This window comes from Psammomys obesus, unplaced genomic scaffold, assembly GCF_907164565.1.
Source record: "Psammomys obesus unplaced genomic scaffold, mPsaObe1.curated_primary_1811, whole genome shotgun sequence".
In the NCBI taxonomy this organism is placed as follows: Eukaryota; Metazoa; Chordata; class Mammalia; order Rodentia; family Muridae; genus Psammomys; species Psammomys obesus.
The window spans coordinates 14,215,894-14,241,832 of NW_026592890.1; the positions used below are offsets into that span (position 1 = coordinate 14,215,894).

At 35.9% G+C, this 25,939-nt stretch overlaps 1 protein-coding gene across 2 annotated transcripts in view; it reads left to right on the forward strand.

Annotated features, from left to right (window-relative positions):
- Positions 1 to 25,939, forward strand: part of Chd1 (chromodomain helicase DNA binding protein 1) — a 69,599-nt gene that overhangs the window by 26,189 nt on the left and 17,471 nt on the right. For both annotated transcript variants that reach the window (XM_055615965.1, XM_055615966.1), the window contains exons 10-27: positions 796 to 923; positions 2,398 to 2,614; positions 3,552 to 3,641; positions 5,057 to 5,247; positions 6,308 to 6,496; positions 8,715 to 8,877; positions 9,629 to 9,781; positions 13,176 to 13,247; positions 13,785 to 13,934; positions 14,469 to 14,617; positions 14,939 to 15,035; positions 15,118 to 15,213; positions 17,432 to 17,608; positions 20,853 to 21,013; positions 22,673 to 22,714; positions 23,541 to 23,671; positions 24,224 to 24,362; positions 24,536 to 24,686. In XM_055615965.1, coding sequence (XP_055471940.1) covers positions 796 to 923; positions 2,398 to 2,614; positions 3,552 to 3,641; positions 5,057 to 5,247; positions 6,308 to 6,496; positions 8,715 to 8,877; positions 9,629 to 9,781; positions 13,176 to 13,247; positions 13,785 to 13,934; positions 14,469 to 14,617; positions 14,939 to 15,035; positions 15,118 to 15,213; positions 17,432 to 17,608; positions 20,853 to 21,013; positions 22,673 to 22,714; positions 23,541 to 23,671; positions 24,224 to 24,362; positions 24,536 to 24,686 — 2,496 coding nt within the window. The remainder of the gene's footprint in view (positions 1 to 795; positions 924 to 2,397; positions 2,615 to 3,551; positions 3,642 to 5,056; positions 5,248 to 6,307; positions 6,497 to 8,714; positions 8,878 to 9,628; positions 9,782 to 13,175; positions 13,248 to 13,784; positions 13,935 to 14,468; positions 14,618 to 14,938; positions 15,036 to 15,117; positions 15,214 to 17,431; positions 17,609 to 20,852; positions 21,014 to 22,672; positions 22,715 to 23,540; positions 23,672 to 24,223; positions 24,363 to 24,535; positions 24,687 to 25,939) is intronic.

Sequence of the window (25,939 nt, forward strand, 5' to 3'; positions counted from 1 at the left end):
ATATATTGCTGAAAGTAAAAGAATCAGGATGCAAGGCTTTCTAGGACTGTGTTCTCTATGACTTTAGAAATTTACATATTTTATATAATATTAGTCATAGTTTTGAAGTGTAGCTACTACTTTATTACAAGATTGAATTAAATTCTTAGTGGTATTTTGAATTATCATATGGAATAGAAATCTTATAAAGTATTTATAGTTCATGGTTGGAGCGATGGTTATAAATAAATTTGACATTTCCTTGTGAAATACTTGACCTACATATATTGTTGAGAACTGAATTTCCTGAGAGACTTTTTGTTGTTGTTGCTCTCACACACAAAAACTGGTAAAACATTTTACTCTACATTCTTGCCAGAGTCATAGAAAACAGCCATATACAAATGAATCATCAGCTAAATATATATATATTTTTCTGTTTGAGTGCTGTTATCAACGAAAGATATGGAATATTATAATTGCTACACAGTATCAGATAGTGGACGGGATGTAATTAGTAATGTTTGTTATGGTTTTGAGCTGGGGTTCTGTTATCTTGCTCATGTTGGCCTTGAGCTCAGGATCCTCATGATTCCTGTTTTTAGAAATAGTCCTTTTGTCTTCTCTGTTGAGTGGGCAGATTATAGGTGTACACTATAGTGCTTGTCTTCTTACACATATTGACTCATAACTCTGAAATTGATAATTTAAAATAAATGTTAATATTTATGGTAAAGATAGGCTAAAGCACATTCACTTTTTGCTTGATTTCTTATATTCAGTAATTCTGCATGTTAATATTTATTCTGACCAAAGGTATTGAAACAAAGACCAAGATTTGTAGCTCTGAAGAAACAACCATCCTATATTGGAGGACATGAGGGTTTAGAATTGAGAGACTATCAGCTGAATGGTTTAAATTGGCTTGCTCACTCTTGGTGCAAGTAAGTGTATTCTGAGTTACCTACCTACTTTGAAAGAATGAGACTTTACCCTTTCTTCAAAGGTTGCCATGTTCTTTCTTTAAAGGTTAAACCAGTTGTCAGTTTCTTCTAATAACGACCCAGAGGTGTGAGTCCACAGATGAGACTACAGTACACAGTGTCTGCTTGAGATATGCTCTGCAGCAGAGAAACATTGTTTTTTTTCCTCCACGTTAACGCATTCATCCAAACATGTCAGATTTCACTTAAAGTCTTTTAAATGGAGCCAGTAACACAATGAAAATTATAATTGTCAGTGGAAAGTATTTTGAGAGTTTTCAGGATATTTTCACATATTTTAGATTCACAATCCCAACTTCAGGATGTTAATGGTTTCTTGATAGTGAAACTCTCGGGACTCACATATATTCAGTCTCAACACTGGCTGCACAGTCACTTCACTAAAAATTGGTCCCAGAGGTAAGAGGTTTAGAATTTATCTCTGGTCAACCAATACATAGTCTTGACTGTGGATAAGTTACTTTCTCTTTTAATTTCTCAATCTATTCAAGGATGTGATTTTGTGGGATTTTTGTTTGTTTTTTTATTTTCTCTTCCGATTGGTTTCATATGGTCTCATATGGTCCAGCTGACCTCAGACCCACTGTGTAGCCAAGGATGATCTTGAACTCCTGATCGTCCTGTTTTATCTCAGGTGCTAGGACTATCTAGAATGTAGGTGTCTGGGGTCATCATGCTTCTTTGACAAGGTACAGAAAGCTGCAGGTGATAAATGCGTGCCCCTTGTTGTTGCCACATTGTGTTTTTACTGTATGACCTTGACTGAGGACATGCTAATACCAGAAAAGCTAAAGGAGTGAGAACAGATTTTATAAATACATAATCTAGGGATGATTTTTGTTAACAAAGCTTGTGTTTAACTTGATGGTTGCAATTCTTAAATGTTTTCGCTTAACTGGAAACATTGTATATGTTGTCATCTGCAGTTCCTGAGGTATTTCTCCATTTGGTAGTTTTTCTAGTAACCACTTAGTCCTCCACTCTTTCCCTGCCTCCTGTGGTCCCTTTTCTTGAGTCCACAACTCTAGGATGCAGTTTAGTTATACTTTTCCCTCTTTGTCCTTCTTAGATACTTTTTACTTATTAACATCTACAGTCTACTTACTGCTGGTAGATAAATTGAATCATTGCCTTTGTAATTAACTAAGAATAATGATATTAAGAATTAAAGCAAAATCTGTCCTTAAAAGTTGCTTATTATTCATTTTACATTTTCTATAATGTTAGTGATTATGCATTTTGGTAAGATTTTGTATTTATTGTATGTTGCTGATAGAAATACTGTAGTGCCTAAATACCTCTTGGAGTTTCATTTTATATAGCTTCACTTAGATGGAGCACATGATATGGCAGCAGTTCTTTGTGAAGTTATACCTTTATTACATACATGGATTTTTGTTTTTTAACTTTGTAGAGGAAATAGTTGCATACTTGCTGATGAAATGGGCCTTGGAAAAACCATACAGACGATCTCATTTTTGAACTATTTGTTTCATGAACATCAATTATATGGACCTTTTCTACTAGTTGTCCCACTCTCCACTCTTACTTCTTGGCAAAGAGAAATTCAGACCTGGGCATCTCAGATGAATGCTGTGGTTTACTTAGGAGACATTAACAGCAGAAACATGGTGAGTTGTTTTTCCATAAATTTAGAAGGCTAGACAAACGTATGTGTTTTATCTTTTTTTTTGTCTCCATACTCTTTAATTCTAGCATGTAACTTGCCACAAATGAGTGCCTAACACGTGTTTAACTGGTTATCAGAGAAACCACGCTGTGGGCTGGTGAGAGGGCTCAGTGGGTAAAGGGATTGTTACCTCTTCTGACAGCCTGTGGTTTTTTTCCTGCCGTCCACATGGTAAAAGGAGAAAACTGACTTCTTAAGTTACTCTTTGACTTCTACACGTATACGCGCATACACAGTAAACAAATAAATAAATAAAAATACTTGGTTCGCGTATAGTTGGATGTGTGTGTGTGTGTGTTTGTTTGTTTTCTGTTTGTGTATAAACATGCATACACCCCCATACCTTTTTTTGAGGCTCAGGTGGTCTTTGAATTCAAAATCCTGTTGTCTCAGCTTCTCATGTGCTAGAATTATAGACATGTGTCACACACATGCACACACAAATTAAGAATATATATAAATTGCATGTTTTTGTGGACAATTTTAAATAATCATGGAGAAGTGCTTGTGCAGTAGCATTTATTCTCTTAAGTTTTACCCTTTTATCTGGTTGCTAATCTTGTTTCATTGTCGTCTTTATATTACTGTCCTTGCAATTGTGCAAGACAAAGCTTAGATGCCACTTTTCGCCTGTTAACGTTAATAGGTGAATTGTTTGCCAAATACGAGAGCTTTTCTTCAGTGAAAGGAATGTAATGAAATTGTTCACTGTGTGTTTGTTTAGCATACCATGTTGAATTTTATAAAGAGTTACTAACTTTTATTACATCTTTTTGTGTGTGTGTATTTCAAGAGGCTTTTAATTCATTTTAGATATCAATTAGAAATATAATTTGCTTAGTGCTTGTCTTAAATTTGTCCTTAAAATTCCATTATAGATAAGAACTCATGAATGGATGCACCCCCAGACCAAACGGTTAAAATTTAATATACTTTTAACAACTTATGAAATTTTATTGAAGGATAAGGTATGTATTACTTCTGTGCTTTCTGTTGACTCTCAGTTTTCCTGTATTGTTTGTTGTGATCAAAATGAAAGGATATTTAAGTCATTGAACAGATCTGTAAAGTGGAACCTTGGGGTTTTTAAATTGTTTTGTTTTCTACTTTGTAGGTTTTTTAAATGGCCCTTGAGCTGAGAATGAATTTTGTATTTTAAAGGAGTTGTATTGAAATGATGTGATGGAGCACATTGGCCTGCAAAGTCTAAAATATTTTCATTTCTATTTTTAGAAAAAGTTTACCAATTCTTATTTAAATGGAAGTGAATAATTAGTGTGCTATGTCTAACATCTAAAAAATAGTGGAAGAGGCCTGTCTTGGTTTCATTTCTGTTATTGTATACCTTGATAAAACAATGACCAAAAGCAACTTAGGGGAGAAGGGGGTTTATTTGACTTCCATCTTGATGGTCATCATGAAGGAAGTCAGTGTAGGAGCGCAAGCAGAGATCCTTGGTAGAAAGCATGGTGGGAGGCCACTTGCTGGCTTGCTCTCAGGGCCATGCTCAGTTAGCATTCAGACAAAGGGCAGGATCACCTACCTGAGGATGGTACCACCAGTGGTGGCTTGAGCCCTCCTGTAGTAATTAGCAATTACGACATGTAGTAGGCCTGTCTGATGTAAACAATTTCTCAGCTGAAGCTTACCTTCTCACATGACTAGACTAGATCCTGGACTGTTAAGGGCGACAGTGCCAGACAGTGTTAGGGCTCCATCAGATGTGTATAACTGTTGTCTCATCTAATTCTTGCACGTGCTTTGTTTACTGTTTCTACTTTATTGAAAAGTTAGTTCTCTAAGAGCATCATGAACTTGTCTAATGTTCTTAATAGCAGAATCAGGCATGTCTCTATTTCAAGTCTCAAAGAGACCTAAATTTATGTATTAGAAACCTACTGTTTTTAGAAGTCATGTGATTAATTATACTTAGACTTGGGGCATGACACTGTGTCAAGTTGACATTCGTAGGGACCTTTGTTGGACTTGGGCTAAAAATCTTGTGTAAAATTTTGAAGAGGTGGTACCAGCTTCCTTCCTGTTTGCTCATTGTTTAAGCCGATATAGAATGGTATTCTCCATTTTCTAATGGTTAAATTAGTCATTGAAGAAATTTTATTTTGCGTGGTAAGTTACTTGATTTGAGGATTCCAGTCCAGTCTTGAAATATTTGTTTGTTTATTTTGGTTCTTTAAGACAGTTTTCTCTGTGTTGCCCTGGCTGAGATCTGCCTGCCTCTGTCTCCCAAGTGCTGAGATTAAAGTGATAGTTTTTAATTTTAATTTACCTCATTTTAGTAATCTTGAATTCAAATCTAATGAGAAAGTTAAATTTGAATTCTTACTTCTCTAAATATATTAACTCTTCTTTTGTTTATTTTAAGGCATTCCTTGGTGGTCTAAATTGGGCATTTATAGGTGTTGATGAAGCACATCGATTAAAAAATGACGATTCCCTTCTTTATAAAACTTTAATTGATTTTAAATCTAATCATCGTCTCCTTATCACTGGAACTCCTCTACAAAACTCCCTGAAAGAGCTCTGGTCGTTGCTACATTTCATTATGCCAGAAAAGTAAGACATCCTGGGATATACAGTTTTGATTGTAGTTTTATATGCTTAGATTTAGTTGTGGAAAAATTTAGGAAATCGGGTTCATTATTAAATGACATTGGGTCACAGATCATTAACAATGAAAAAAATGGGGTAGAGTAATATTTTGGATTTGTAAGTTTAAAAAGTTAAATACTTAAAACTTCAGTTTATACATTTAAAAAAAAAACTCATGTGTATGACTGATTTACCTACATGTGCCATGAACAGGCAGTGCCCGAGGAAGTAAGAAGAGGGCATTTATTTTCCTGGAAGTAGAAATAATAGAACTGGAGTGAGCTGCAACATGGCCTCCAGGAATAGAACCCAGTGAATTCCTGTGCCCTGTGTAAATAAAATATACCTCGTGTGCAAAATGTGTGCAAATAACCCTTGCCTGGAAAGCTAGAATTATTAACACTTTTTTATATTTAGTAGTAGCAGTTACAATATCCTTAGAGTTCTGGTAATCAGATTTTGTAAATGAAAACTAGACTATAAAGTTAAATAATTGGTCACAGGTCACATACACATTCTTTTTTCAATATGTCTTGAACTTTACATGGCATTTTTGAGAAATATTTTGGTGAAAATTGTGTCCTTGAATTTAATTCAAGAATAATCATGACAGCTTACTCATGTCATCTTTTTGGTGCAGTTCTGCAAGATGAGCCTTGTATATCACACATGCTTGAGAAGCATGAGCTTCTGCCATGCTAGATCTGCCATGAGCTAGATCTCTTGACTTTTTTTTTTTTTTTTTTACTTTTTGTTTTGAGGTAGAGTCCCCCTAAATTGCCCAGGCTGGCCTTGAATGCTCTCTGTAGCTCAGGTTGGATTATATATACTCACTCATATGCGTATGGATACATATATATCCACAAGCATGTTTATATTTGTGTGTGTATATGTGTGTGCGTGTGTGTGCTTTCGCTTGCCTACGTCTAGGAGAAATTTCTAGGAGTAGGAGACTTAGATTAATTTTAGCTCTTATATACAATTTTTCTTAATTTCAATAATTGTTCTTAAATTTTTTTTTAAGGTTTTCTTCATGGGAAGATTTTGAGGAAGAACATGGCAAAGGCAGAGAATATGGTTATGCAAGCCTTCACAAGGAACTTGAGCCATTTCTGTTACGCAGAGTTAAGAAAGATGTAGAAAAATCTCTTCCTGCCAAGGTTGAACAGATTTTAAGAATGGAAATGAGTGCTTTACAGAAACAATATTACAAGTAAGCTAGCACAGAACACTTAATTGAGAGTTAGCTGTTCTTGTCCTTATGGTGCCCACTTCCTCACGCACAGGGTCTCAGAGTTGTGGCCACTTAACTCAATTTTAGAGTAAGTTTATTTTGTGGCTAATTAGGAGGGTGCTGGATCCAAGATTAAATTATTGCCTTAAAAGATTTATTTTCACGTGTATGAGTCTTGGCTTACATATATGTATGTGTACTGTGTACACACCTGGTGCCTGTGGAGGCCAGAGTACAGAAGAGGATCTACTGCACCCAAAGTTGCAGATGCTTGAACTTCTGTGTGGGTGCTGGGAATGGAAGTGCCACTCTGCAGTGGCAGCAAGTGCTCTTACACACCGAGCACCTCTCCAGTCCCCAAGCCATGTGTGTAACACATCATTCTGTTCCTTTACCTTTCAACTTGCCTGGTGTGTCTAGTGCTTGTGGTAACTGACAGTGCTAAAGAAACTGTAGGCAAAATTTTAGGCTTTTTTTTTGGGGGGGGGGAGCATGAACTAGTTATATTTTGTGTAAGTTTTTTGTCAAATTTATATAGTGACTTTTCAAAGAATAAAAACAAAAATGTGTCCTAACATCTTTTCAGATATTTACTTGTACATTGTGACTATATTTTGAATCTTCAACGGTTAAATTTATGGTGAAAATCTATAAGTTCATGTGGATTTATTGAAGGTGTTATGGTGCATGCTGTGATCTCAACACTAGGAGGTTGTCAGAAGGGTTGAGGTTGCAAATCCACCCACGGTACTTAATGAGTTCCAGGCAAGTCTAGACTGTAGGTATGACCCTGCCTCAAAAAACAAATAAAAGCAAAAAACCAAAAACCCAAACCTCCCAAATACCTATGACTGAAATTTGAGTTTATTAACACTCTGGTTTCTTTTTATTTTTCTTGTGCTTTTCACACGTCAGAGGTAGTTTTTTCATGTATCTCTAATAATTTTTAAAAACACTATTACCCCACTTAAAGTTTAACATTTTATGATGTCAATGTTCACTCAAGCTTTTGTGTGCTGCCTCACACTTTAAATTTTACTTATATCAGAAATGAATATGATTTTTCTGTGGTAATTAAGTACCCATTTATAGTTTCTATTCTGCCTCTCCCCCTCTCCCCCAGAAGTCCTTTGATAAGGAAACAGTTATCTGAGTTAAGTTTTTGCAGTGTGGATTTTCCATAGTATATTCTTCTGGAATCTTTAAAAATATTCCTTTTATTTTCTGTAGATTTGGGTTGTTTATGGAGAGAATGTTTTATACTGGAAAAGGGTAATACTCAAGTATTTTTTTATTGTATGTAGAAAATTGGAAAAATTTGAAAATGAAAAAAATTTAGAACAGTTGAAAGGAGAAAGAAGATATAATCCCTCTAATTCCCTCAGTGCTGATTGTATAATTATAAACTTATGACTCTTTTGGGTACTTTCTTATGGTAATAAAATGTTGTTTTAAATTTTGTATGTGTTTCCGACTGGGTGGTGGAGACAATCCTGACGGATGCCCAAATTAGCCTTGAGCCTCGTCAAAAGATTGCCATAAATCTGTGTAAAAAGTTTTATTAAAGTATCTCCTCCAGAAACACACAGGAGAAATTCTGAATACAGTAAAATAAGCTTTGAGCCTTTAATACTGCCTTCAGAACCAATATATGGACTCCTGTTTGCTTTTTAGTTGAGATAATAAAAGGATACCTAGATATTTGGGGGTTTTATAATCTCTTCATAAGGTAATTTTATAAGAAAGGAAGGTAATTAAGGTAGGATTTGGAGAGAAGAATTGCATGTGGATTGAAGTGTATTTTTCTAGTTCTACGTGTATTACATAATTGGAATTTAGAGAGGTCCATGACTAGAACTAGGTATTCTTGTGAGACTCCCTGGAAGAGCTGTGGTTCTCATAACTTGTCTGATGGAATGAAGTTTTTGGGGAGATTGATGACTGTGCTGATTATATTGCATGAGTTAATTATCTGCGTATGGTTTTACTGCAGAAAGCTCTTGTGTGTAGTTGACGGGCCAGGCAGGTTACGTGTATTTTTATGTGTTACACATGAGGTTCAGTACATCCTGTATCTAATCATGAGCTTCAGAAAGATATGGTGAAATTTTGATTTGGTACTAGTATTTTTTTTTTTTTAAGCTTTCAGAATTTATCTTGTTGGTTGCTGAATATTGTGTGACTTTTGTTTTTAAAGGTGGATTTTAACTAGGAATTACAAAGCCCTCAGCAAAGGTTCCAAGGGCAGTACCTCAGGCTTTTTGAACATTATGATGGAGCTAAAGAAATGTTGTAACCATTGCTACCTCATTAAACCACCAGATAATAATGAATTCTATAATAAACAGGAGGCCTTACAAGTAAGAATTTTTATCTGTTACTTTTGGTAAAGCAGAATTCTAAGAATACGTATTTCAGTTTTTAGCTTAAAATGGCACAGTCATTTAATATATTCATCATAAGTACTCTCTGGCTAATGTTTCATTTAAATAATGGTCTTGGTTATCTTTCATTTTTCTGATAGCTTTTAAAATTATAATTTGTAAACATAGTCTTCCAAGTGAGTGGTCGTAGTGATTTATCAGACAAGGGTCCATGAGTGTGACCTAGACTGTGATGTGGCTGTCCGTGCAGATGGCCGTGTAAAGGAGGGCTTGCCTCCACAGGTCCTGCCCTCTGTTAGTGTCGGAAGGCTGCTTAGAAGCGTGATGACGTGTTTGTAATTTGACCACGGTAGTGCATTGAGGGGTGAGGATCCTTGAACTAAAAAATAATATTTTTGCTTGCTCTTAAAAGTATTGTTTGTTTAATTGCTTTTTTTTTTTAATGTATGTTTGTTTTGGCTAAGATTTGGAGAAATAGTCTGAGAGCTAGCAAGTGGACTAATACAGCATCATTTTCCTGCTGGGGCTGCATGGCCAGGGTGGTTTTCATTTATGTAATGGAGTCAAATGGGAAAGGTCCTAGAAATTGTTCTAGGTCCTAGAAAAATAAGTTTTTCTCTGAGCTTAAAATCTTAATTGGAAATATTGGAGCAACTGCAATATTAACTAGAGCATTGTACTACTTGCTTTATCGCGTTGTAATAGTTTTAATTTATTGTTTTTTTAGCACTTAATCCGTAGTAGCGGAAAGTTAATTCTTCTAGACAAGCTGTTAATTCGCCTAAGAGAAAGAGGCAATCGAGTACTCATTTTTTCTCAGATGGTGCGGATGCTAGATATACTTGCAGAATATTTGAAGTATCGTCAATTCCCCTTTCAAGTAAGCATTTCATTGTCGTTAAGTTTCATCATATTCTTGGGCTTCCTTATTTCATAGAAATTACTTTTGAGATTATTTTGCATGTAAAGTTAAATTGTATTTCTCTTAAACATTCCTACTTAGAGAATTATGTTTGTCATTGTTTTCCAAGAGTTTCATTTTGTTCTCTGAATTTTATTTTAGTTCTGTTTTCTATGATATATACTGTTAAAAAGCAGGACCAAGGCAGTGTTTCTAGGTTAAGATAGATTTGAAGGGGAAGCTTTGTGAACTGTGGAGTCTGGGGAAGGAGAAGCCGTCCTTGGGCACGCTGCCAGGATATGTAGCAGGTTCTAATGATCTGTGTGCCTGTGGTCAGCCTGATCGTGGTTTGCTGAATAAAACTAGAGAAGGGATTAGATCAAAGTAGGCTTACATCCTACTTAAAATTCATATTGAAATCATTCAGTAGAATTAAAGCCTACACCTTGAATGTTTTAATATTAGAGCCAGGTCCTATTTTTAGCACTCTATTTATACCTAATAATAATTTATTTGTTTTCCATTAAGTATGTGTATGTGTGTGTCTGAGAGAGAGAGAGAGTGCCTGAGCGTGCACATATACAGTCCTAGAGGTCAGCGCACAATTTTGAATTTGCACATTCATGTGGGCTCAAGGGGTTGAGCTCAGGTCACCAGGCATGCTTTGTATACCAAGTCATCTTACTGGCCCCGTTGGAATAGTACCAGGAACATGGCAGATGTGCAACACAGGCAGAATTACAGTAAGAACTAGGATACAGAGTCTCTGCTCTGTTGAAGCTTACATTATCATATGTAGTTTCAAAGTGGAAATAAACTGTTACGTATTGTGAAAGATAGTTACTTGGTAAGATTAGCACAATAAAAAAAATAGTAATTTAAGGAAAAATGGAACGGTATCATCATTTGTAATTAAAAACCATTTTTGTACATCATTGACTGGAAACATAATGAGAAGTGCATTTGAAAGCTCCAGTCCTCTCTGCTCAGATTTTCTCGTTCCTAAATGACCTCCCAGAGGGAGATATTTTTCTGTTTATTTAAGCCATGCTAGAATAAATGACACATAGGCTTTACTCATTGTACTTTGTGTTTTAACGGAAATGAGACATGACTCCTTTTTCAGGCTTAGACTTCTTCATTTTGGAGAAAGCTCAGACCACTTCTCTCAGACCACTGAGAATCAGTTCCTTGAAATGTTTTCCTTGGGGCTGGAGAGAGAGAAAATGGAAGCAAGTAAGGGTACCTTCTGCCCCTCCAGGGGACCTGAGTTAAGTTTTAGTACTCATTTTGGGTGGCTCACAAGCTGTCTCTCCAGCTTCACCGGATTGTGCTCCCTCTTCTGGCCTCCGAGGTGGTTTGCTTGCATATGTGCATATACACATAACAAACAAAAAATAAAACATTTTTTAAAGTTTTTAGAGTTAAAACTACATTTGTAATGTAGAAGCATTAGTAAAATTCTCAATTCTTTTGTTCTAAAATTCAGGCTGTCCTTGAACTCACTGTGTCATCATGAATTACATGGCTTCTGCTCCTTTAAGCACTAGGCATGTGCAGCCATGCTTGATTTGTGTGGTGCTGTGGAAGGAGCCAAGGGACTAGTGCATGCTAGCTAAGTATTCTCCAAACTAGCTGCATCACCACCCTTTTTACTTTTTTAGATAAGTCTTGCTCATACTGGTCTTGAACAAGATCCTCCAAAGATGCTCCAGCAGCCCCAGGTATCTTTAAAGCTTAGTGCGGGGCCTGGAGAGTGCTCAGCAGTTAAGAGCACTTGCTGCTCTGTAAGAGGACCTGATTTTGTTTGCTAGCACACGTCAGGTGTTTTTTTACCATTTGTAGTTCCCGCTGATCTAACATCCTCTGTGAGACTTCAAGGACATACAAACCACACATGCATACATAATTCAAAATGAACATAATCTTTTAAAAATTGTAACTTTAATATATATTATCTTATCTCTTCATTTTACAAGAAAGTTCGTCTAGCAGCAGTGAAGTATTGAGGTCTGGAAACAGAATGGGAACCTTGCAAGGTATAGGGACAGAAGAGGTGAAAAAGTAGATTTGTGGTAACAGAGGTAGCAGATTTAAGGGCTAGTAAGTCAGCAATGTGAAATGTTAAGACACTCACTAATCTATATTGCAGGGATTCTTACAGCAATTCTGTGAATGGAAGCAGGTAGGGCTTGCAGGCATGTTACTGCAAGCCTTTAATCCTAGCACTGGGGAAACGGAGGCAGGCAGAGCTCTTGAGTTCAAGGCCAGCCAGGCATGCACAGACCCTGTCTCAAAAACAAAGCAAGCAAGTAAGCAAGCAAACAAACAAAAAACCTGTTTTACCTTTCCTCCTTTTGAAACTTGAATTTCAAGTTTACAGAACTGCTGTAGATACTTGATTATTCATTTTGCTTTTAAGCAGAGTTGCTTTAGACTTTCCATTTTTTAAGCAGTCATTATCTCAGTAATGATTTACATTTGTGCCAATTGTTAAAGCTATTTTTCTTCAGTCAGTATTGAAAATGATCTAAAAATGATCGTAACTTTTGTTATGAACAAATTTCATGTTAATTTTTTTAATCCTTTTTTTTAACTTACCAATTGAGGATTAGTACCAATAATGATTATTAGATGTTATCAGCTGTTAAAAATGTACATGCCAACAAAGTGGAGCTTGGCATATTACTTGCAAAAATAGTACCTTGATGTGTCACATAAAAGCATAGCTCATGGGCTGCAGATACAGCTCAGGTGACAAGAGCTAGGCTCACGTGTGAGGCTCTGGGTTTAATGTCAGTGTTGCAAACACAGAAAAGAATAATGGATTAGAGTAGCAAGTTAGTTCTTGTGTACAACCAATTAATATTTCTCTCATACTTATGTAACAACCCCCTTCCTTGTGCCAGTGATGAGCCAGAAGCCTCTTTTCATACATTAGTCGAATGTTTTTTGCTGTGAAGTCACACCCCACATTCAATAATAGTTAATGTTTAGTAAGCACTTCATTGACTGTCAGGTACTGTGTTTTCTCACTGGGTCTGCATTACTGCGAAAGGAACAGGTAAAGGGGAGAAGTTGAATCTCTTGCCTAAGTCACGAAGAAGCCGTTCATGCAGGCTGCCCGACCAGTTGCCGCTATGCCTTTCAAAGTTGAGCATTCATCAGAACTACCAGCTAGATGGTGTTTGCTGAGCTCTAGTCCTTAGATTTCTGATAGAGCAGGTATGAGTTGGGGCTCTGTAATTACAATTTCTTTGTTTTCAGGTATTTCTATTGCTGCTATCCAGTAACCACACTAGATGTAATGATTTTAGTTGTTTAACAGTTTAATGTGGTTTAATATGAAGTATATTAATTTGCTTTATTCTAGAGATTAGATGGATCAATAAAAGGGGAGCTGAGGAAACAAGCACTAGATCATTTTAATGCTGAGGGATCAGAGGTATGAATGCTTTTAAAATTATACATTTGTTTAGTAATCACATAGCCTTTGTTTTTAAAGAGTTGGTGCTGGTCTACTTTCATTAGCTTTTACATTTATATTACATGTTAGATCTGGTCTGTCAGTATTTCAACATATTACAGTCAGCTTATTTCAACAGAAGTTAGCTCTCTATCATTAGAATTTGTTGTGTGACTTGAGTTTTTTAAGAAAAAAAAACTTATTCTAGAAGTGAACAGTATGTTTAATTTTGTTATTACTTCATGACTTCATGTTTTGAAATCTTATTGATTCTCATAAAGGTTTATACGTTAGTTACAACTGTTGTTATTTACATGGTTGTGGATCAAGCCCAGTCCTTATACTGGTAAGCAAATGTTCTACCACCTGAGCCACTGAACAACATTAGTTAATGTTTAATGTTACCTTCCAGTTTAATAGTGTCACTAGTAAAACACTTTAAATTTAAAAAATCAGTTGTAAAATGACTTTGAGTCTGATGTTGGTCACAGCTTGTATATTTAAATTTTCTTGTAGGATTTCTGCTTTTTGCTTTCTACAAGAGCTGGGGGTTTAGGCATTAACTTAGCCTCTGCTGACACTGTTGTCATATTTGATTCTGATTGGAATCCACAAAATGATCTTCAGGCTCAGGCACGAGCTCATCGAATTGGGCAGAAGAAGCAGGTATTTTTATTTCTTATTTGACCATTTTAGAGTATTTTCCTTTTTTTAAAAACTACTATACAGATTTGACTAAGATGATGGGAAAGTCATTGACACCCAGAGTTGGACAGAACTAAGAACTTTCTATGAGGCTCTGCATTCTGTTTAGATTGTAACTGGAACGAATGTTACATATTCAGTACATAAGCTTCATTTGTTGTTCTGATGTTTTCTGAAGTCAAATGGCACCAGCCTGGATCCAGTTTCCGTCATATATATGGTTTGTTTTTAAGAGTGTATTAGTAAAGCAGAGCCATGGCAAAAAATATAAAGAAGAAAAAGGAAAAGAAAGAATGCATGAAGAAAAGACGCAAATAGATGTTAATGGCAGAACTTTTTGCTTTAGACAATGACCTGTTATTGATTCTTAAATTTTTGTTTTATGTATGACAACTTAAACCTCAGCAGAGGATGAACTGATCCATGATTACCATTTGTACACTCACGTCAGCAAGATCCCTGTTACTGTAGCTTGCTTCCCTGCTTGCTTTTTAGGTGAATATATATCGCCTAGTTACAAAGGGGTCAGTTGAAGAAGATATTCTTGAAAGGGCCAAAAAGAAAATGGTTCTAGATCATCTTGTGATTCAAAGAATGGATACCACTGGGAAGACAGTGTTGCACACAGGCTCTGCCCCGTCAAGGTGGGTGCCTGCCGGGGTAGGGGTCAGCATATGTTACTGTAAGTAGATTACAGTATGCTGTACTTAGTGTGGTTCGTTTTGTATGTTAATAACATTGTACTGCTTTGTGTTGGAGCCATATACACAGACATCTGGATTCACTACTCTAAACTGATCACTCAGAGCAATGCTCTTAATTTCTGTCTCATATTTCTTAGTTTTAAAATAAGTAGATTAGGATTTTACCTATGTGACTTCCTCATCACTTATAAAGGCAACTGTACTCAATATGCTCTGAAAATAATGCTGTTAAGATTGAACTTTAATGTTTCCTGTTTTCAGCTCTACTCCCTTCAATAAAGAGGAGCTGTCGGCCATTCTGAAGTTTGGTGCTGAGGAGTTATTTAAGGAGCCTGAAGGCGAAGAGCAGGAGCCCCAGGTTAGCAGCACCCACGTCAGCATGTCTGCTGTCTGTTGGATGAGGGAAGATTCAAACAGATGTAAAATTTCTTTTAATACAGGAGATGGATATAGATGAAATCTTGAAGAGAGCTGAAACTCATGAAAATGAGCCAGGCCCCTTGACTGTAGGAGATGAGTTGCTTTCCCAGTTCAAGGTAGGCTGTTCCTTTCCTCATAATTGCAGATTGGTGAAGTTAATATTTTGCAGATTGGTGAATTAATATTTTGATACTGTTCTTTACAGAGAACTAACAAGATAATTTTTGTGTTAAAATTTTCTGTATTGTACAAAAGTTTGTGCTCAAACCATCAGCACTTAATAAAGACCAACGTGTTTTTGAATAATTAAATCCATTGTGCAAGATGGGTTCCTAATTTACAGCCAGAACTATGCCAAGCAAATAGCACACCCCTACATATTTAGGATAATACATGAATGAATGTGATCTGTATTCAGATTTTCATGATTGAAGCTGATTTCATTAGATAGTATTTTTTATTCCTTGGAAGTTTTATACATTTATACAATACTCGTTGACCATTTCCATCTACTACGACGACTCAGATTCCCCTGGGTGCCTCTCTCTGTACCTCCTTCACAAGTTGGATTTTGTTTTTGTTTTTGCTTTTTTGGTTGTTGTTTTGTTTTTGTTTTTTGAGACAGAGTTTCTCTGTGAAGCCTTGGCTTTCCTGAACACGCTTTTCAGACCAGGTTGGTCTCAAACTCACAGAGATCCTCTTGCCTCTGCCTCCCTGAGTGCTGGGATTAAAGGTGTGTGCCACTGTACCTGGCACAAATTGGATTTTTATGGGAGTGGATTTCAACAAAAATTAATTGAAGAATTATCAAAAATTAAGAACACTCCAGCAAATCAGTCAACCCGAGTAAGTAACTGTCATACCACTTGCCTTGCTGAGGTGACACAGCATAAACAGCTGACGTCAGGGAGGAACGTACTTGAGTAATGTTTGTCTTGTTTGTTTGTGTTTTGTTTTTAAAGGAGCAGGCTCCTGCATTAGAAAGATGGCTCAGGCCTTAAAAACTCAAGATCAAAAACAAACAAACAAAAAACCAAAACTGAAGTTCTTAGGGATCAGTTGGCATTTGTTCATTCAATAGATCCTAATTATAATATCTGAATACCATGGACTTAGACATCAGTCACTTACTCTGGAGGATAAAGGATGGACTGGGGTGGGACAGTGAAGTGGAAGACAATGAAATAAAGATCTTTGAAACTGTCACTCTGGGTTTGATCTAGCAAAGCATTTTTTCTGTCATTACATTTTGAGTTGAGTTTGTTGGGGAGAGGCAAGAAAGGAAAAAATAACCACAACTCTATAATAACTAGAATAAATGCAGAATATTTATATACCAGTGAATTGGTACTCTGATAATGGCTAGCTACCTACTAAGGCTGCCTATTTGTTTAATTGTTTTTATTTATTTGATTTTTTTGAGGCAAGTACTTACGGAAAACATGCTTGCCTGGAACTTGTTATCTTTCTAACAAAGCCTTCTGGATACTTTAATTACAAATGTGCTCTAGGATGCTTGAGTACATGTTAATTTTAGAGAATAAACCCCTCAGTCTCTTTATCTTTATGAATTGCAGGCATAAGTTTTCTTGTCTTCATTCAGTTATGTGTATTCACATATTAGTACTGGTAGACAGCTTTAACGAGTATTGGCTAATATCATCTTACAACTTTCATCCTCACAAAAGCTAGTTTCTCTTCCTTCCTTTAAAGTGCGAGGGAAGGAAGCAAAGGTCTAGACAGCTATTTACTTACCTCAGGTGTTAGGGGGCTACTCTTGCCCTGTTTCTGTGAAGGAGCGGCGGGGTGCTCTTTGGCACTCACTAGTTCACAGACTGGGAATTCCTGTAGAAGATTACATAGCATCTTAATGTATATTTTGCTGTTGTTATTTTGTTAACTACTAGTTTCCTGTCTGCCTTGAGTTCTGCTATTAATAATGCTGAACAACAAGACAGAAATCATTGCTGAAAGGAATTGTAGGGTCAGTTGGTTTGATCTACTTTGCTCTAATAAAGAAATAACTAAATAATTAGCAGTCATCATAGTTTAGTTCATAACCTTACCTTGAACTATCTGGGTTTTTGTTGTGATTGTGGAGATGGTGAGGAGGGGTTTCTGAGGTTGACCTCAAACACTTGGCATCAGTGATTCTTCTACGTTATTTGGGAATATGAGCTAGGGTGGTTGGCCCCAGTTATAGTAGGCTGGTGCTTAGATAAAGTTAGTCAAGTTAGTTTTGTCTTCTGTCTTACCACTACTCCTTTAAAGATGTGACTTAGGGTTAAATATTGTCCATTATACTTGATCTGTTAAAATTCTGGAATTTATCAGGTTGCCAACTTTTCAAATATGGATGAAGATGACATTGAATTGGAACCTGAAAGAAATTCAAAAAACTGGGAGGAAATTATTCCAGAAGATCAAAGAAGACGATTAGAAGAGGAAGAAAGACAAAAGGAGCTTGAAGAAATTTATATGCTCCCAAGAATGAGAAACTGTGCAAAGCAGGTGACTTTATAGTTTTAGAGTATTGTTTTATATCTACCTATCTATGTGTATACATATCAGCATCACAGTTTATTGTGAAATGCTCTTTTTGTTTGGTTTATAATTAGTAAGGATTCATAATTCTGTTTCTCTTAACACCTTTGATAATTTGCCTTAAAAATGAGTTGGAAATTATTTCCTCCTAAGTTGGTGAGTTTATATAGATTTGGGAATTTTTCCTTATTAAATGATGGGATTATTGTCAGAGAAACTATTTTGGTACGGTTTTTGTTGTTGGAAGATTTTAGTTGACTTCTATTTCTTTTATAAATAAGATGTTCAGGATATGTTTCTTTCTGAGTGAGTTTGATAGTTTCTTCTGAGGATTTTTGTTCTTTTCTGTTGAATTTAGAGGCATAACTTAATATTTTCTTATTTTTATGTCTTAGTGATGCATGCCCTTTTATTACTAATACTGGTAATATTTTTCTTGATTATTTTAAGTAGAGATTAATTAGCTTTATCTTTCAGTGAATGAGCTTTGTGTTTCATTTCTATTTTTAATTCATGTTTTTGTTCTTTGTCATTTATTTTGATTTAATTTGTTTTTACTTTAAGATGTGAGTATAAACGCTAAATTGAGATTTTTTTCTGTTACCATCCAATGCTCTAATTTTCTTTTGAATACAGCCTTTTGTTATCTGTTGTTATTTTCCTTGTTACACATACTATATTATCCCTCACTGGCTTCTTTGATTTTTAATTTAATTGGGAGATTTTTCCCAGTATGTTTTTAATATCTTTAGGAAAAGAAAACCAACCAACACTAGATTTCTTTTCTCTTTTTGTTGAATATTGCATTTTAAGATTTTCTTGTGTACTGAATATTTTTGGCATCTTATTACATTTTGAATGAGTGAGAAACTTACTTCTGTCCTTTGCCATTAACCCAAGGGAAAATAATTTTTCTTTTCCGCGAGGTCTCCTGTGCCCTCAAGTCAGTGAGAGAGAAGGGTCTTTTAGGCTCACTGCCCATACTGGAAGAGCTGAGTTCTACTTTCTTAGGCTTTCATTCTGGAGGTCAGTTTTTCCAAGTCATTTGCGCGGCTGGTCTTTATTAAAACACCCAGCACTGGTTTTTTAGGGGGCGGGGCTAGGAGGGGTCTCTATAGCTCTTGCTTCCAGGTGTCCTGTGTTTGCTAACTCTCAGCCTTTAGTCAAGTGCAGCTGGTTTAGTTCTCGTACCTGCTTGCACGGTACTCTAGCTATCACCTGTGTCTTCACAAATAGCTGGGGTTCAAGTATCTTCTTGGCAATACTTTGATTTAGGTGTTTAAGTTGTCCATGATTTTAGTTTTAATGCACATTTAAAAGTTGTAAATTAGGTTTTCAGTGGAAGGTGTGTTTCTACATAGCAGGCAGAAGTAGAACCAAATGTGTTGGCCTGAAGATTACTATAGATGGTGTTTCCTATCTGTGCGTATTTCTACAGACTCCAGAGTAACTTTTCTTTGAGACAGGGTTTCTCTGTGTAGCTTTGGCTGTCCTGGACCAGGCTGTTCTCAAACTCTCAGAGATGCTCTGCCTCCCCAAGTGCTGGGACTACAGGTGTGTGTAGCTCAAAGTGGATTTTTTAATAGTGCACAGGAAGTTCAGCAAGACATTAGTTCTTCTGAAAGGGAAAGATGAGGGTAAAATAGTCAAGAATTTCCTAACTTATTTAGCCTTTTAAAGCTTTGGGAAAAACTCCAGAGACTTAGTTTATGTTTTGGTACATTCATTAAGAATAAAAATGTTAGTTGGGTGTGGTGCACACCTGTAATCCCAGCACTAGCAGAGGCTGAGGCAGGTAGATATCTGTGAGTTCCAGGCCAGCCTAGCCTACAAACAGAGTCCAGGACAGCCAAGACTACACAGAAACTTTGTGTCTAAAAACAAAACAAAACAAAACAAAAAAAGAGTTACAAGTAAGTGCAATGTCTGGCTTTTTTTTTTTCCCCCTTGAAAACATTTGATCGGCTTATTAGAAAAGAAGGAGGATGATATTTAGAAGGAAAAAATACTAAAAAGGGAAAAAAATTCATTTCTCCAGATAGGCCTACCAATGCTTTTTTAATATGCATCACCACAGCATTTTATATTGCCCTCATTTGGCTAATTAGCTTGAATTCATGTGATTTTGGAACTTGTTTTCTTCCCTTGGATAGTATACCATAAATGGTTAATTCTACAAACAAGTTGAGTAGCTTCTTGGTATTCCATCCTGTGGATTACTTATCTACTTCCTCTATAGTTAAAGCCTACATTCCTTTAACTTTCTTTATGTGAAGAATTTTACTAGACCTTCACATTTTTGATCTTAGGAAAATGCCCTAAAGTGACTTGGTTATCAGAATAATGACTTTAGATGCTTATAAGAGCATCTTAACAAGTACCCTGTTTTAAATAATTAGCAGGGCTGGAGAGATGGTTGAGAGGTTAAGAAAGAGCACTTCTGCTGGCTGCTCTTCCAGATGTTCTGAGTTCAATTCCCAGCAACCACATAGTGGCTCATGACCATCCATAATAAAGATCCAGTGCCCTCTTCTGGCTTGCAGGCATACATGCAGGCAGAATACTGTATTAAAGAAAATAGTAATAAATCTTTTAAAATCAGCAGACATACAAGAATCGTACCCGTTGTTGTCCAGGTTTATGGCATTGCAGATAGTGGCCATTATTTCTTTGTTTATCAAGCTGATGGGCTTAGAAAGAAATTACATGCTGGGCATTGGTGTCATACATCTTTAATCCTAGCACTCGGAAGACAGAGGCAGGCATAACTCTGGGTTCGAGGCCAGCCTGGTATATAAAGTGAGTTCTAGGACAGCTAGGGCTGTTGAACGGAGAAATCTTTGTCTCCAGAAAAAAAAAAAAAAAAAAAAAAGAAAAAAAAAAGGTACATTTCTTTTTAAGTATAATTGAGCTCATATAGTTTTGCATTTATGCTGCTACACTGGTTGCCAACTAATGGCCATTATCATATGTTTACAGAAAGCTACTTGTTTTCTTTTTGATTTATAAGTGCCTCAGATACTAAGCTCAGTAGCCCTTTGTCATTGTATGTTATTTCATTCTCTATTTGACTATTTTTGGCTGTGGAATGTTTTCCACCTGTGGATTAATGCTTTTAAAGTTTTACAGTAGTTCACTATGTTTGTCTTTGCGTGTAAGATACAAGACTTCTTTAACTTGTATTTGGGTATATTTTTGTTTTGTTTTCCAGATAAGTTTTAATGGTAGTGAAGGGAGGCGCAGTAGAAGCAGGAGATATTCTGGATCTGATAGTGATTCAGTCTCGGAAAGGAAACGGCCGAAGAAACGTGGGCGACCACGAACCATTCCTCGGGAGAATATTAAAGGATTTAGTGATGCAGAAATTAGGCGGTAAGAGGACATAGACCATTTTGTTTCACTTGGTGTTTTTAGAGCATGAAACTAAATATACAAACTAGATTGAGGGGTTTTAGAGGGTAAAAATGTAGGTATTTGTGTAGGAATTGAGTTCAGCCTAGATACTGATTATAACTTTGGGAAAAGGTGTAACATCTAATGTTTGCATGTTATTTACTGTTACATTACTTGTGTAACAGTATTGTTTCCTCTTACTGTAGTTCATAATGACCCTTTTGAACAATAAAAGTACATTTTTTAGCACGGTTCATACTACACTTATGTTTTCCAGCATTAGTAATTTTTCAGGCAATTAATTTAGCTCTATATTTTTCTTGTTTACATTGAGGTGATTGCTTTTTGAAAGCAGTCATGCATTCCTGGGGCTGGGATGGAGCTCTGAGCAGTAGAGCTCGGACTTTGCCTGTGTAGGATCCTGGCATTCTTAGCACTACTCAGGAATGGTAAATGTGAAAGGCAGACTGGCAGTGAGGACAAGCCAGCCTCTGCATGTGTGTGCTCGTCTCCAGTGGAGCAAGAGCAGCTTAGCTTGGGCAGTAGCTTCACCTGTAAAGTTTGATAATAGCTTGTGCATTTTTTTTATGTTTTAGACGTTTGTTTCTTTCAAGTTATTTTTAACTCTTTTCCTTTAAATCATAGACCTGACAAAGTTCTTCCTCATTGTTCCTACAAGAAAACTAAATGCATTGTTAGTTTTCATTAAGGGAACTTTTATGACCATCTGATTTGCTGGACTTTCTGTCTTTAGTTGGAGAAGCATTTCATCTTCTGCTTTCTGGATATTTTCCCTCATCCATCAACCATTTAAGTTGCTTTGTTGTGACATAAAGTTTTTGTTTCTGTTGCTGGTATAATAGTCATCTGAATGGAACCCTTTGAGTAAATCTTGGTCAGCTTTAGGAGTGTGATGAGGCATAATGGTTGATAATAATTTTGGAGACAATTCCTCTTGTGGTAGCTTTGGACCTTTTTTTTCATGTCTTATGAAAATAATAAAGTAATTTCTAAAATAAAAATTAGCTTCTATTGTTTTATTTATATTGATATCTTAGCTTCTTCTTTGGGTGATACAGTGTTATATCTGGTATAATTTAATGTCCTAACAATTTATAGCTTAGTTTCTTCTTTTTTTAAATCAGGGAAGTTTTCTTTTCTTTTCTTTTCTGTTTGTTTGTTTGATTTGGTTTTTGTTTTTTTAACACAGGGTCTCATGTAGCTCAGGCTGCCCTTGAGCTCCTGATCCCCTTGCCTGCACCTCCCAAGTGCTAGAATTGTACTTGCACCACCATGCCTGACTCCAAGTATTTTCTTATTTTTATATGCATTATAAATACAGAGTGATTTGTGTGTGTGCGTATATATGAATGTATGTGTGGGTGTTATCTGTCTGTGTATGTCTGTGGTTACTGTGTTTGGTTTTTACAGCATTGGGAATCAAATCCATGACCTTTGTGCATTCTTGGCTGGCTCTATACTCCTGAGCTACACCCAGTCCACTTCAATATAGATTATATATACATATATATGGGTGTATGCGTACATAAATATATATGTGTATATATATATATATGTATATATATATAAACACATTTGTATAAAACACATTTGAACCAAAAATTTATTTTCTGTTAGGTTTATCAAGAGCTATAAGAAATTTGGTGGCCCTCTGGAGAGGTAAATACATTTGTCATCCTCATAGTTTGAAATGTGTAATATGTTGTCATGTTTGTTTACTTAGTTGCCATTCAGTTTAGCTACTTGACTGAATTTGCTTTAATAAGTATTTTTAAAAATTGGCAGGAGCCAAATTACAGATTATTAAAATGCATTTGTATGATTTAAGTCTCTAGAATTTTTCTTATCTTTGAGTAAGTGTCAGTAAATCACACCTTGTTGCTTTCTGACAACTGTAATATATTTTTCAGTCATTATCTTTTTTTCCCATTAACTATTTAAGAAAGAGTACAGATCTATCACAGAGGGACTGAGTCACTAACCTGACCTGACCTTCTTGTCTTCTGTAGTCGTAAACTCTCTGAATGCAGAGCATTAAAGACTCATTCATAAAATACATATACATACAATTTTCTTTTGAGTGAGTTGCTTAAAATGCAGCAATATTTGCATGGTTATTTTATATGATGGAAATAACCTTAACTGTTAATTTTTATCAGGTCTATGGTAATACAAAGTTCAGGACCTTTTAGTTTATAATTGTAATAAAATTTTATCACTCCCTTTCTGAACAGACTTTTCATGGTTAGTGTATATAATCTTCAGGAGCTTACTATTTTGCTCTGTAATGAATTCTTTACCATGCTTAATACTTTTGAGTGTGTGGTGAATTGATTCTCTGATAAATTGTCCTAGTTTTCTGTACCTGTTGTATGAGCTAGACTTTACAGAAAAGACGAGTGATATTTGGATTTTGAAATAAGCTTTTTAAATTGTATCATTTCATTTAATGTATTTATCTGAAAATTGAATTGTCTTATTACAGATTAGATGCAATTGCTCGAGATGCTGAATTGGTTGATAAGTCAGAAACAGACCTCAGAAGACTAGGAGAATTGGTGCATAATGGTTGTATTAAAGCTTTAAAAGATAGTTCTTCAGGAACAGAGCGAACAGGTAAACACCTTCCTGCTTGTCATTCTCAGAAGCTGCTTAGCCGGGTGCAGTGAGCCGTTCTGAGTAACCAGAGTTGGAGTGTAGAGACTAGAGTTGCATTTGCAAGGCAGTGAGTGTGTTCCTCAGTGTCCCCAAGGGCTCTGCGTAGGACATAATTCAGGAATTACTCTTATGCTGTCTTGTGTATGTGACCAGATGAAGAGCATTTAAATATGCACAGGTGGCATTATTTTGGAGTATGCAGTTATTTCATTATGCTTATTTTCTCATCTAGTTGAGGAAAAATATCTACATAAGATTTTTAATCTGATGCACTGAAGAAATCATTGTGAGATTCTTGTCTAGAGGCTGCTGGTGCCAGTCTCCTTCCTTTATTTACCAAAACTTCACAGAGGGACTTTTGTGAATTGACATTTTTTGGTTTAGCTAGTAGTATGTATAGTGAAATAAAAACTTAAGTAATATATGTTATAAATAATATGCTGTTTTGTAGAATTTTCCATAGTTATATAGATATATGTGTTATGTTTTCTATGCTCTTGTTTGAAAAAGGTGGCAGACTTGGGAAAGTGAAGGGGCCAACATTTCGAATATCAGGAGTACAAGTGAATGCAAAGCTAGTCATTGCTCATGAAGACGAATTGATACCTTTACATAAGTCTATTCCTTCAGATCCAGAAGAGAGGAAGCAGTGAGTTTCTTACTTTATCAGACTCTGTTACTGAGCACTTTGTTATGAACATACGCTACTTTTTTTGTGGCATTGACTGTTTTTGAACAGAAAGTTTTAGTTACTTAAATATTCTAAAATTTACATTTTAGACCATTATTAATTTGAAGTAATTATTACCACCTTTAATCTAGGTATACAATCCCGTGCCATACAAAGGCTGCTCACTTTGATATAGACTGGGGCAAAGAAGATGATTCCAATTTGCTAATTGGTATCTATGAGTATGGCTATGGAAGCTGGGAGATGATTAAAATGGATCCAGACCTCAGTTTAACACACAAGGTACTTAACATTTCCTGACTTTGTTGGCTGCTAATATTGTCTGTGAGTTACTCTAATTTTTAAAAATTATTTTGAAAATAAGTTTAATTGAGAATAAGGAAATAAAGGTTCTAATTCTGCGATTTCTACTTTAAAACTTGGTTGGTTCTCATGAAATAAATGAATTTAAATCATTTCTTATTGTTTTGCTTTATTTCTGAGTTATATTTTTATAATTAAGACACAGGTATAAATTACTTGATTTAATTTACTTTTCCATTTAAAGTAAACAAAAAGAAAACTTAAAGTCTTATAATGGCTTTCTTAGAAATCAACAATGCTAAGGAATGCTTCACTGTGTTGAAACTCCTGACTCTCCTGCATGGTCCCTGGATTGTTGGGTCACTGTGTCCTGGAAAAATAATATCTTGAGAAAATATCAATTAATGTTAGAAATTTAGGTGATTTTTATTTTGTTGTTCTGACAGCTTTTTTTTTTTTTCTTTTTAAACAAAATGGAGACATTAGGAGCATTTCTTGGTGCTATTTTTTTTTTCTACTTACGTGTTTGTGTGTTTGTGGGAGCATGTGTGCATGTTTGTGGAGGCCAGAGGATAATCTTGGGTGTCAACCTCAGTTCGGTCGGTCTGTCTTTCTGTCTTCTAGACAGGGTTTCTCATTGTTTTTAAAGTTTACAGTCAGGTTAGACTGCCTGGCCAGATGGCCCGAGGTACCTTCCTGTCTCTTCCTCTCCAGTGCTCAGATCACACCTCAGACTTTTTTGTTTGTGTAGCATCAGAAGTTTTGTTTCCTTGCTTTGTTTGCAGTATGTATGTGTTTTGAGGTTATGTGTGTGTCTGTGTGTTTTGATACACATTTTACCAGGCTATTAATCCTGGCTGACTTAGGGCTCTTGATTGTCTTCCTCCTGAATGCTTGGATTTCAGGTGTTTGCTCTTACAATTTTCCTTTTAGGTGTATGTAAATAGAATTTATTCACAAGAGACAGATACAGTGATGAACACTGGTAATCCTAGTACTCCAAGAGACAAGAAAATTGCCGTAAGTTTGAGGCCAGCCAAGACTGTAAGACAGTAAGACAGTCTCAGTAAAGAAGAAAAGAATGGCTGGGTAGTGGTGGTGCACAACTTTAATTCCAGCACTGAGAAGGCTGAGGCAGGTGGATTTCTGAGTTTGAAGCCAGCCTAGTCTACCAAAGGAGATCCAGGACAGCCAACGCTACACAGTGAAACCCTGTCTCTGATAAACAAGCA